Genomic DNA, 12,598 nt, shown 5'->3' on the forward strand with positions numbered 1-12,598 from the left:
AGTGGAAGGTTTTGCAGCAGAATGGTTCTAGCACTATTATAATCTTAAAGCAGGCAAGATTTGAACATTAAGTTTTGTCATGATGCTGATTAAAAAGGTCCCTCAGTGAGAATAGTGTTGTAACTTTTCAGAGGCTTTAATGTTGTTTCCTGGTACGTTTCCTTGCCTCCCCCCTTTCCATTCTGTAATCTGCCATCCTTGACAGTTGCTCTGACATAGCAATCAGCTGAGTAGAAAACAGTGTTCTTTGTTTTTGTTTGACAGTCTAAAGTGATACATAAATGCCTAATATATAAAAGACTTCACTCGGGTGTAAATAGAACTGATTTTAGATGCTTTAGAAAATCAGTCCAGTGTTGTCAGAGATATTAAAGTTCTGTTTGCTACCAAACAACATCCAGTTGTTTTGAATTTCTCCATTATTTCCTAAGGAGTGAATTCTTTCCCCCCCACTATTGCCCCCCCCCAAAAAAGGTGATTGATCTTGATGATAAATGCATGTCAGTATCTGCCACTTCTTTTGTTAAATATGGAGTGACATCTTAGCTGATTGAGCTAGTAGGAGTGTTTCAGATTCTAACTCATTTCCAAATTCCCATCCACCCTCAACTTGAACCTCTTCAGGTTTTGCTTCAGGTGAGCATGTTCAGAAACACCATGGTTGTGGCAATACTTCATCCTTAAGGGGAAGCTTTTAACCTAGTGTGCGTATGAACTTAGGCTTTGGTCCAACACACTTTTCTGAACTTGTACCAAGTATGTGGTTTAATATAAGCCCTGAACAAAGGTTATGCCATAACAATCAACCATGTAATGTTGTATGAAGACAAAGGGCAGTATTCAACTAAAGCCACCTCATCAGCACCCCACTCTCCTCTCCCTGTGCAGCCAGCACCCTACCCAAATCTGCTCCAGGGGGTTGTGGGAACTCCTAGAACTCGGGGGGGGGGGCTCAGGGGAGAGGAGGGAGAGAAAGTTATGTTATGTAGCCAGAAAACATTGCACTGGTGGAGCATCCATGTAGTGCTATGTTGCTATGTTGGGTACAGGCCAAAATAGCAGGTTATACAGATGGTTGACTATAAAGTTCATTGGACTTGTTTTGTAAACTGCAGTGTTACTGTCAGTTCCACTTGTGACCTGTCCCTTCACTTTCCATGAAAATATTGCCAACTTATTAAAGCAGGTCTGTTATGAACATTGTGTCATGTAATCTGCAGAAGATTACTGCCATTGGGTATTACATGATCATATTTCAGTGACTCAGTTGATGTATAAAGGTAAAGGGACCCCTGACCATTAGGTCCAGTCGTGACCGACTCTGGGGTTGCGGCGCTCATCTCGCTTTATTGGCCGAGGGAGCCGGCGTACAGCTTCCGGGTCATGTGGCCAGCATGACTAAGCCGCTTCTGGCAAACCAGAGCAGCGCACGGAAACGCCGTTTACCTTCCCAGCGGAGTGATACCTATTTATCTACTTGCACTTTGATGTGCTTTTGAATTGCTAGGTTGGCAGGAGCAGGGACTGAGCAACGGGAGCTCACCCCGTTGCAGGGATTTGAACTGCTGACCTTCTGATCGGCAAGCCGTTTAGACCACAGCGCCACCCGCACCCCACAGTTGATGTATAGAATAAATTATTTCAGGATAGGCATCAAACTCTGATACAGAATTTTATACATTTAGTGTGCTTGTTTCCCACAATATTATTGCTTAAAGTGACCATACAAAGCTGACATGCTGAGAAAGATCACTGATCCATCCAGCTCAATATTACTGCCTCTGACTGATTCTGACGATAAGGTGATTCCCATCACCTCCTGTTTGATCTTTTTCAGCTGAAGATACCAAGGTTTGACCTTGGCATAGGTTCTACTACAAAGCAATGGCCCTTCTCCAGTGATGTTGGCAATTCAGTTTGGTTGAAAAGGTTATTTATTGCATAATATGTGATTTAATTTGACCACATTTTAAGTATTAATACACTTGAAATCTCAAGACCTGCACCTCTTGACTTAATAAGCTTTAATTGCCCATTTAATTGTTTAATTATGCTGTTTTAGTGAGCTTAAATTTATTGTACTTTTTAATTCTGGATGTTTGTAATGTTTTGATGAAATTGTTTTATTGTGTGTTTTAATAATGTTTGGACATATTTTTATAACTGGTTTAGAACTGCAAACCACTCTGAAGCCATTTTGGCTATTAAGCAGTTTATAAATTAATAATAATAATAATAATAATAATAATAATAATAATAATATATTGTTTTCAGTAATTAATTGATAGCCACTGCATAAAGATGCCTACTACAAGTCTATAATATGGTCATAGTCTAGGTTTGGTTGTTGCAAACAATTAGTTTCTTGTGGAAGTTCCATAATGTAGGGTTGGCATACAAAGAGCTCAAAAATGGTAAAACTAAAACAACAACAACAACAACAACTTTGCACCCCCCCCAAAAAAAAAACAGCTCAACAACTTTTCTGTCCAGATTTTCACTGTATGAAATATGGCAACCCTACATAATGCTAATTAATAAATCTATATATGAAGAGTAGGCAAGCCTCTTATTGAACCTAGTAGAAACAAAACTGCATGATACAATTCTGTATTTTTCCCTTAAAAAAATTATAGATTGCCCCCCAGCAATGCTTCCAGCATGGTGTTATGCTAGCAGTGCATGCATTTATAAGGTTTTTGAACTTTTGTGGTATTAATAGACCTTTTGATCAGTGTTATCGTTTTGTACAGACAGTGGTGGCATTCCTTTTGTATACTTTATTAATATAGTGCACAGTAATGGAAAATGTGCATGGTTTAAACCTTAAAGAGTGTGTGCCTATAAACCTGGATATATAAAGCAGCTGAGATTACTCATAGTTGAACTCTCAGTTGGTGCCGATGTAATTTGGTGTAACATTATGGTTTCCTACTGGGATAGCTTTTAGCTGCATTTTAGCACTTTTGTATCAGTATTGCTACATAAGAAGGTTGGCAGTTTGTAGCCTCTAAAATAGTAGCCAGTTAATACATGGTGTTGTGAAATGCATGGCTTCTCATCTGTTAAAAGTTCTTTTAAGGGCACGCAGACACACGTTTTGGGATGAAAATGGGAAATGCACCAAATAACAGTGGCCTTGTCAGGACATAGTGACAAATTTGAACCTGTCAAACTGATCATTGTAATAAAGGTATTGAAAATCAGGAATAGGATCATTGGAAACTGCCATGTTTTGAGTCAGACCAATGGTCCCATCTAGCTCATATTGCTTATGTGGGAATTAGATGGTAGTTTCCATTTTCAGACTATGCAAAAGACAGCCTTGGGCTGTTTGATGCTTTTGTTCTCTTTTCCCTCCTATAAAAACCATGCAAGACACTTTCGACTTTTTAAAATGTTACCAAAACAAAAACAATCCAGAGCTCTGCAGACAACATTTTGGACAGCTTCAGCTCTTGCAAAGCCAATAGAACTAGAGCAGGCATGTCCAATTCCCAAGAGACTGTGATCTACTCCCAGTATAAAAAAACTGGCAGTGATCTACCCTTTGTCATTGGAGGGAGAAGGAGCGTGTGTGGGGTGGGTGTGGATTGCCCAGTGCTGTTGAGCTCTTTTGGGGGAGGACTGCACAGAGGTTTTTTTTACCTTTTTCACAGTAACCTTTTGTACACGATAAGGATCCTGCGATCTACCAGGATCAGCTGTGGATCTACAGATAGATCACGATCTACTGGTTGGACATCCCTGACCTAGAGAAACCTAGAGATATACAGGAAGAAAATAATAATAATATTAATAATTAATAATTAATAATTAATAATTAATAATTAATAATTAATAATTAATAATTAATAATTAATAATTAATAATTAATAATTAATAATTAATAATTAATAATTTATTATTTATAAACCGCCCATCTGGTTGAATTTCCCCAGCCACTCTGGGTGGCTTCCAATCAAGTGTTAAAAACAATACAGCATTAAATATTAAAAACTTCCCTAAACAGGGCTGCCTTCAGATGTCTTTTAAAAAGAAGATAGCTGCTTATTTCCTTCACATCTGAAGGGAGGGCGTTCCACAGGGCGGTCACCACTACCGAGAAGGTCCTCTGTCTGGTTCCCTGTAATCGCACTTCTCGCAATGAGGGAACCGCCAGAAGCTCCTCTGTGCTGGATCTCAGTGTCTGGGCTAAACAATGGGGGTGGAAATGCTCCTTCAGGTATACAGGAAGCACAGAAACAAAGAGATATTGTTCAAGCCTTTGTGGGGAGTCTGTTTCAACTGTGGCCTCAATGTCACTGCCATTGTGCTTTTCCTCCGGAAGGGAGGGAACCTCCAAAATCACCCAATTTTGCCTCGTTATTTGCGGGAGGCAGTGGAAGACAGGAGTGCCTGGCATGCTCTGGTCCAGGGGGTCACGAAGAGTCGGACACGACTAAATGACTAAACAACAAATTGGCTCCCGCATGGAGCTGATACACATTCCTTACACTATATTAGACTGTTTATCTATCAGACTCAGTATTGTCTCAAGCTGGCTATGACTTTCCAAAGAATCAAACAAAGGTCCTTCCCATCACCTGTTGCCTGATCATTTTTAATTTAAGATGCTACAGATCTAAGTAGGCACTTTTTACATGCAAAGCATGTGCTCTTCTATTGAGCTGCAACCTCTCCCCATTTTTAATCTTCCTCCTCCTGAGGAAGGGAATATCTGTTGCCTTTCCTTAAGACTAAAATGAAGGTTTATTACCTTTGACTTTGAAAAAAGGTCTTTGTGCTCATCTTTGCTTAGTTATTTTTCATAAAAAAGCACAACTTCTCATTCCACACACTTTTCTTCATAATGTCTCCATTCTGTAATTAAGATTGCCTACTTCTCACTTTGTCCATGGAGTTTTGCGAAAAACTCCTTTCATCATGCGAAAGGCTGGGCTGGATGAATCCCAAGCCGGAATTAAGATTGCCGGAAGAAATATCAACAATCTCAGATATGCAGATGACACAACCTTGATGGCAGAAAGTGAGGAGGAATTAAAGAACCTTTTAATGAGGATGAAAGAGGAGGGTGCAAAATATGGTCTGAAGCTCAACATCAAAAAAATGAAGATCATGGCCACTGGTCCCATCACCTCCTGGCAAATAGAAGGGGAAGAAATGGAGGCAGTGAGAGATTTTACTTTCTTGGGCTCCATGATCACTGCAGATGGTGACAGCAGTCACAAAGTTAAAAGATGCCTGCTCCTTGGGAGAAAGGTGATGGCAAACCTAGACAGCATCTTAAAAAGCAGAGACATCACCTTACCAACAAAGGTCCATATAGTTAAAGCCATGGTTTTCCCAGTAGTGATGTATGGAAGTGAGAGCTGGACCATGAAGAAGGCTGATCGCCGAAGAATTGATGCTTTTGAATTATGGTGCTGGAGGAGACTCTTGAGAGTCCTATGGACTGCAAGAAGATCAAACGTATCGATTCTTAAGGAAATCAGCCCTGAGTGCTCACTGGAAGGACACATTGTGAAGCTGAAGCTCCAATACTTTGGCCACCTCATGAGAAGAGAAGACTCCCTGGAAAACACCCTGATGTTGGGAAAGATGGAGGGCACAAGAAGAAGGGGATGACAGAGGACGAGATGGTTGGACAGTGTTCTTGAAGCTACAAACATGAGTCTGACCAAACTGCGGGAGGCAGTGGAAGACAGGAGAGCCTGGCGTGCTCTGGTCCATGGGGTCACGAAGAGTCAGACACGACTAAACGACTAAACAACAACAACAACAACAACAACTTCTCACTTGATATTAAATACAACCTAGCAAGTTTTGCTTGTAGAAGAGGCAGGACGCCACCTGTTTTTTCATATAACTTCCCTCCTTGCAGTATACATGTTTCTGGAGCAAGACCTATTCAGTACTGTATTTTAGGAATGGGGAATGTTTGCCCATCATGTTGGTGTGAGGTTGATGTTGCAGTCCAACATATGGCTACCATCTCTGCTTCTCCATCCCTGCTGTAGTTCTTCTAGCAGAACTTTAATTCACCCTTCCATGCTTTCTGGGTTCTTCAGCTTTTCTTGAAGCAAAACATCTGAATCCACACTGAATTGCAAAAATAAAACCATTTCTCCCCTTCAAAGCCAGTTCTTTCCCCTCTTCCCACAATGGGCTGAATTTCGAATTTCCTTGGCATTCATTTTACCTTAACAGCAGCAACTGTATAAAGACACAGTCCTCAGATCTAGGGCCTTGTTGACTGGTGTTTAGGTTTGTATCGTATCTCTCTATCTTCCTCCCTTTTGTCGATAGATCAATAGTAGTAAGTCAATAACATTAAATTAAAACTCTGGCAATGCAAGTATTAGTGCATTTTGTTCTCTTTCACTGTGGATTTTGCTAAATGTCAAGTTTAATTCACTGTTTGTAGTACCTTACTTTGCAGTCTCTCCTCAGTTCTTACTCAATTTGTCCCATCCATCTTTCACCATTTCACATGCTCAATACTTATTTTCTTACATTTATATCCCACTTTCCTTCCATCGTGGAGTTCAGTACAGTATATATGTGGTTCCCAGGCAGTCATTCATTTCATGCATGCATTTACCACAACTAGATCTGCTTTACTTTTGCAAGGTGGTGGCCTCATGTGCTTTCAGACCATACCCTTTGAGCACAGTACTAAACCACATGGAGTTGAGTTGCTTGGCTTGTGATTTCTGACCCATTGAGGGGATTTCTTTGAACCTGACGAATTTTAAGCAAATTATGATGAGGGACAATGTTATTCAAATTTTCTTTTAAAAATAGTACTCCTGGTATGGAAATTCGGGAACATTTTATTGACTTTTTCCCTTTAGAAAACACTTTGGATAAGATTATATGCATGTACTCTTAGATCTGATATTTAAGACATAACATATTTTTCCCCTTTCCTTTCTTTTAGGGGGTTGCACCTTTAATGATGGTCCAGGGCCCTGCGATTACCATCAAGACCCATATGACGACTTCGACTGGGTTCATGTTAGTGCTCAAGAGCCTCACTACTTACCACCTGAGATGCCTCCAGGTAAGAGTTGCTACAGTGATGGTGAAAGCTAAATACATTGATTCTGTGGAATATGGCTAGGATTATAGCACCCAGTAGTGCCCATCACACAGAAAGGTCTTTGATCCAGTCAACATTCCTTAAGTGGGACATGGGAGGTTGGTGGCGGGGGGTTGCTGTTGTTTTGCCGATCTCAATCAGCCTCCACACCTCTTTCTACACTGTTCTGAAGGTGGAATTGACGAGATGTCAATTCTTGTTCTGCGAGAGAGAGAGAGAGAGAGAGAGAGAGAGAGAGAGAGATGTTATTTTGTTTGCTGGGTCAAAGAGCCTTCTGTCAGTGAGAAGGAGTCCACTGGAGTGTGGAACCAGAGTGTTCTTTTCTAAGAGCTGTTATCCTTTGAGCAGGTTGGGGGAATGGATGAGGTTGTGGTAAGATTCAGCTGTGTAAAAGAAACACTAATAAAATTGACTGTGAAGGCTTCCAGGTATATCTTAACTATAAACGTACCTTGCTTTAGATAATAATAAAACTGAGTGCAACTCGTAATAAGATAACAGTAGCCTACTTCACAGGGAAGTTGGATAGATAGCTAAATTCCAAAACAGAATGACTCACACATGCCAACATAAGAGTTCCATGTGCCCTCCCTATCTCTCAAATTTAATTTTGATGTTCAGGTGTGTAAGTGTTAATGCATATGTAATCAAAATAGCACTACTTATGCAAAAGAGGGGAGTATCAACAAGCCTGGCAGAACATCATAGCATGCAGAAGTACAAAAAATTTTTTTTGAACAAAATAAAATGGGAGAAGCGCAGTGAAGATGAGCATGCTCAGTTATCATGGAAAGCTGATGGCTGGGGTGATGAAATGAAAGATAGTGGTGGAAATGGAATGGAGTTCCTTAAATTCTGAACAGAAGCCCTTCATTTGGTTGCCAGTCACAGTTGTAGCATATTACAAATCTGTCATGCCTTCTTAGTGAAAATGATGTTGACATTATTTTATTTTATTTTTGGTCAAGGGACTTTACTTTTGGAACCTAGAGAAGCATTTACATGTAGGCTTCCCATCTTCATTTGGAAGAAAATAATCTCCCATTTTTTTTTAGGCTGTAAGTTAGCTATTGGCCTTCACTGTCACTTTTCAGTAGATACAAAGAATGAGCCACCAGCAATTTGTCCTGTACAAACACCATTGAACCTAAGAGAACATGAACAAAAAATAAAAGAAATTAAAAACCTTAGTGACAAAAACTGAGGTTACAGAATTAAACCATTTAGCCCACTGTGAACAGACTTCAGGCTCCCGAGATCTATGTTGTTGTTGTTTTTTACTAGACCTCCTTCAATCCCCCAGCAGGAGCCAGGCAGAAAGACTTATCTAGATACCGAAACTGAATTCAGCCCTTCCACTCTCAAAATTCCCTCCTGGTTACCCCCAGCTTTTTTTCATTCTAGCAGTATAATTTGGGTGGGAGAGGTGGAGGGAAGTGGCATCTTAATGTTCTTGCAATTTTTAAACAACAAAGTGTAAGAAATCCTGGCCAATCTGTAAAAATTCCCCAGATATCTACCACTCTATCTTCTGGCCACTGATTTAGCCAGAGTAAAATATGGAAGAATTGGTATATGTGTTTAGAATTACTTGATGCTTCCCCACAAATAGATACAAATTGAAGTGTATTTTGTAAAGGAAAACACAATTATTGAAAATATTTAAACATTTTAACAGTGACACAATCTTTAAATTTAGTAGACAAATACAGAGAGCATAGTAATTATTTAGATCCCTGGTTGTTTCCAATTAATTTTGTTTACTGCAAAGATTCCCCCCCCCCGCCCTTTCCAATTCAAATTAATTTTGGTTGATGATACGTATTTTCTGAATTATAATTATAAATCAAGTAACATGGAACAAATTAAAAATCTAATATATCATGTTTAAAAATAGCTGTGCTGTATCTGTACAGTAAAGATCATTCAAAGTATCTACATATGCCATCAAATTTTATTTTCAATGTGGAATATTAACATTTTCATCTAAGCAATTTGTAATGCCGAAAGGTCTCTAGACCTAATGAAAAGGTCTGAATAAATGTGTGTGTTCTTGTGCATTGGTAAATCTGCTCTTTAGTGTGTTCCTCATAAGCAAAAAGTTTGCTTAAATAGGTTTAGCTGATGGTTTCCTCATTTTTTAAAAAAAGAAAACACCAGGTTAACTATTGCCTGATAAAAAATTCTACCTGATATATTTATACTGCATCGTGTTGGATAACAGCAAAATAATAATAATATCAACAATAATAATACTAGCATATAATCTTCTGGCTGTTCATCAACTTCAAATATCAGAAAAAATTCTGATTTATGGAAATATTTCCATTGTTAATTACTATTGTGGACAAGATAATGAATAACTGAAGAGGAGCAGCCTAGCTGACCTTGTCTGTTCACCTTTGATGAACAGCTTAATCGGTGCTTTCTAGACAAAATGATATGCTGAGTAAAATGAATGCTTCTGAAATTCAACTGCATTTTTCAATTAATAGTTTATTGAATAATTAATCATACGAAAGGAAGAAATAAGGTTGAGGCTCCTTTGTTTGTGCCTCCGAACCATTTGTGTCATTTGCAAGGAGGAAGAATGAGAACTTTACACTGTAAAATTAGATCAACTGGTTTGCGAGCCCTTTTCTCACCGCCCGTTTCCTATAATTAATTATCCTTAAAAGTGGGTGCGCTTTCATGTTTGTAATTAGCGATTAGGCTTCTATCATTAACTGGCTGCAATTGATAAATGGCTGGATGCTACAGTGCACCTTCCTTGTTAAACAAGGCAACACGTTATAAATGCAGAAACACAACCCCATAATAGTCACACATGCTCCAGTGTTTACTGAAGGGAAAAAATGTATCCTTTGTTATATACATTATGTAGAAAATATACCTCTTCCAGATGCTTCCCCTCCCCGAAACTATGCATTGCCTTCTCCCACCCACCAATCAGTGAGCTATGACAAGCCTGGAAAATCAAAATCTTAAAGCAGGCTCAGTTTTGCTATCCAGTTAGAATACTGAGAAGTCCCCATATTAGGTATCAAAAAGTAGGTACTAAGAACCAATGCACTTGTCTGTGCCAGATTAAACCCTGTGGAGGCCCCATGGCAGTCGAAATCTCAGGAGCTCCCTCATGCACGTGCTCAAGTGGGATAGCATTGAGCTAAGAAAGCTTGGTTGTAATTTTCGTTCAAGATCAAATCAATATTATTTTGACCTGTTTTCGCGGGGCCTGTAAAAGGCAAGAGGCCCATAGACCGGTGCCTACTCTGACTATTTGGTAATGCAGCACTGCACTTGTGTGAGATCAAAGTCACTCAACATAGGTAGGCATGGTGGCACTTGTTGCAAACTGTATGTTCAAATATTGACCAGTGTTAGGTGCAAAGCAATGCATAAATATTATTATATTACTATGATAGTATAAAACATGCAACAAGGCCACCACAACCACTATTTGAAATGATGATTTACTTTAGATATCTCAGTAGTAGTTTTGATCACAGTTAACTTGTGTTAGAGAGAAGACTCGTAGTTAAGTGAAAAGGTGAACACGGTGTGGAATTATTGGAAGGCAGAATATCTGGGAGTAAGTTGCAAACAGTTATTGTTCTGAGTGACATTGGCCAAGTTCCCATCTCACTAAGCTGGGGGCTATAGTTTTTTCCTCCCACTCCTGCTGAGGAGGAGCAAAGTGAGAGCCACCAGTGCATATATAGTAATCCATTAACTATGGCTTACCATAATGAGTGAATGCAGCCCATCACTTCAAGATTCCAAGCTCTTCTAAATTCTATGGGTTCAACATAGTTTATAATTTCTTATAGATTGAATTAATTGGTTTAATGGCTTAAACCAGTTGTGAGGTGATGTCCCCATTGTGGAAATTCACTCATGCTACAGCTGTTCCGTTAGCAGGACCCCTGTTCTTAGCGTAGCACAACAGACGAATCCAACAGATATCTTACACTTGCAAAAATGTCACACAGTGTCTTGGGAGTGTGAGTTCCAATTCACACAACACTAAGCCAAACCATGGCTTAGAACAAAATGAGCAGATGTGAGAGTTCCTGGCCTGAAACATGGCTGTTGCACTTCTTTCTCAGTCCTGTTACTACTACATGTGGCTAAGCCATGATCTAGTTTAATATAGGATTTAGAGGTCAACCGTGAAAGATTTTAAGCTAGCTGTCTGGAATGTTTTAGCTAGGTTATTTTTAAAGCACTGGGAGACAATTTGCAATTTTATCTACAATCATCACTTCTGATGGGAAAGATCCAGTCCCCCTTGAATTTATTATCTAGCTTTAACCATTATATTTTATTGATTTCAGCTGCACATTTAAATTATGCTAAAAAGAAAATTTTCTCTTTATTATGGGAAGGTCATGTATGAAGTATATAATGCTTCATTGAAAGGTGTAAAAGGCATGTTTGAAGATATTACATGACATTGAATCGAAAACCTACTGCTAAGCTATATTATGCCCCTAAGAATTTCGGATTCGGTTTTTTCTTTTTTATCAATAGTCACATCAGGCTGTCAAACGTATTTCATTCATAAGTCTATTATAGGGCACAAAGACTGAAAATGTCATCCTTTTCAGTTGAGCCTGTACTTTTGCCCTTTCTATTGGAGCTGCAACACATGTGATAAAATCAATTAATTGGTGCATTTGAATTTGAATGCTTCACTTGGTGCTAGATGGAACTTGGGATTTGAATTCCAGTGCTCAACATCTGAACTTTAGGTACCTCTGATACTGCTTAAGTAGTTTGAAATAATAGTGTTGATGGTGTTCAGTGCCACTTGGATTTGTATCTTTATATATATATTACTTTCATATGGGAAAATCCTTCAGTCTCCGGCTATCTTGTTAATTTTGAACTTTAAATATTTAGAATATTATTTATCAGCAAATCAGTGATAGTGCTTAAAATGTCTTCCATAGATGTTTTTTTTAATTGGCTGTAACATAAAACTTGCAATAACAAAAGGTTTTTGGGGAGGGCCGTTGTTACCAGATCATTTTTAACAACAGAGCTGACATGCATATTTGTTAATGTGATTAGTCCTATCCTCTCTTAGTTAACAGTTTCCCTTTTTCATTTTCATTTCTCTTTAGTCTCAATTTTTGTGTTAGGCCATGTTATGTATAGTCCCTTTATGGCAAGGATGGGGAAGCTGTGGCCCCCGAAATAGTGTTCAAACACAACCCCTGATCACCCCCCAGCATTGGCCATGCTGTCTGGGACTGATGGGAGTTGGAGTCCCACAGCATCTGGAGGGCTAGAGGTTAGACAACCCGGCTTATTTGCAAAGCCTTCTGATACCTTGTTTGCTTCTGTTCCCCTCTCCTCTCATTCTCTTCTCCTTTTAATTCACACATCTGTTTTCAGTATCTTATTTTTCTGCCTAGCGGGTGGCTGACATGGAAGAAAGGAGCTGGAATTCCTGCTGCAGGGTGTATAAGATAAGGGTGAGAGTGA

The 12,598-nt window shown here is 39.1% G+C and overlaps 1 protein-coding gene across 14 annotated transcripts in view; it reads left to right on the plus strand.

The window, feature by feature from the left end:
• Window positions 1-12,598, plus strand: part of PTPRK (protein tyrosine phosphatase receptor type K) — a 352,960-nt gene that overhangs the window by 82,223 nt on the left and 258,139 nt on the right. For all 14 annotated transcript variants that reach the window (XM_079970725.1, XM_079970727.1, XM_079970726.1 and 11 more), the window contains exon 2: window positions 6,944-7,066. In XM_079970725.1, the coding sequence (XP_079826851.1) occupies window positions 6,944-7,066 (123 nt within the window). The remainder of the gene's footprint in view (window positions 1-6,943; window positions 7,067-12,598) is intronic.

The sequence above is a fragment of the Podarcis cretensis genome, assembly GCF_951804945.1.
Source record: "Podarcis cretensis genome assembly, chromosome: 3".
Classification (NCBI taxonomy): Eukaryota; Metazoa; Chordata; class Lepidosauria; order Squamata; family Lacertidae; genus Podarcis; species Podarcis cretensis.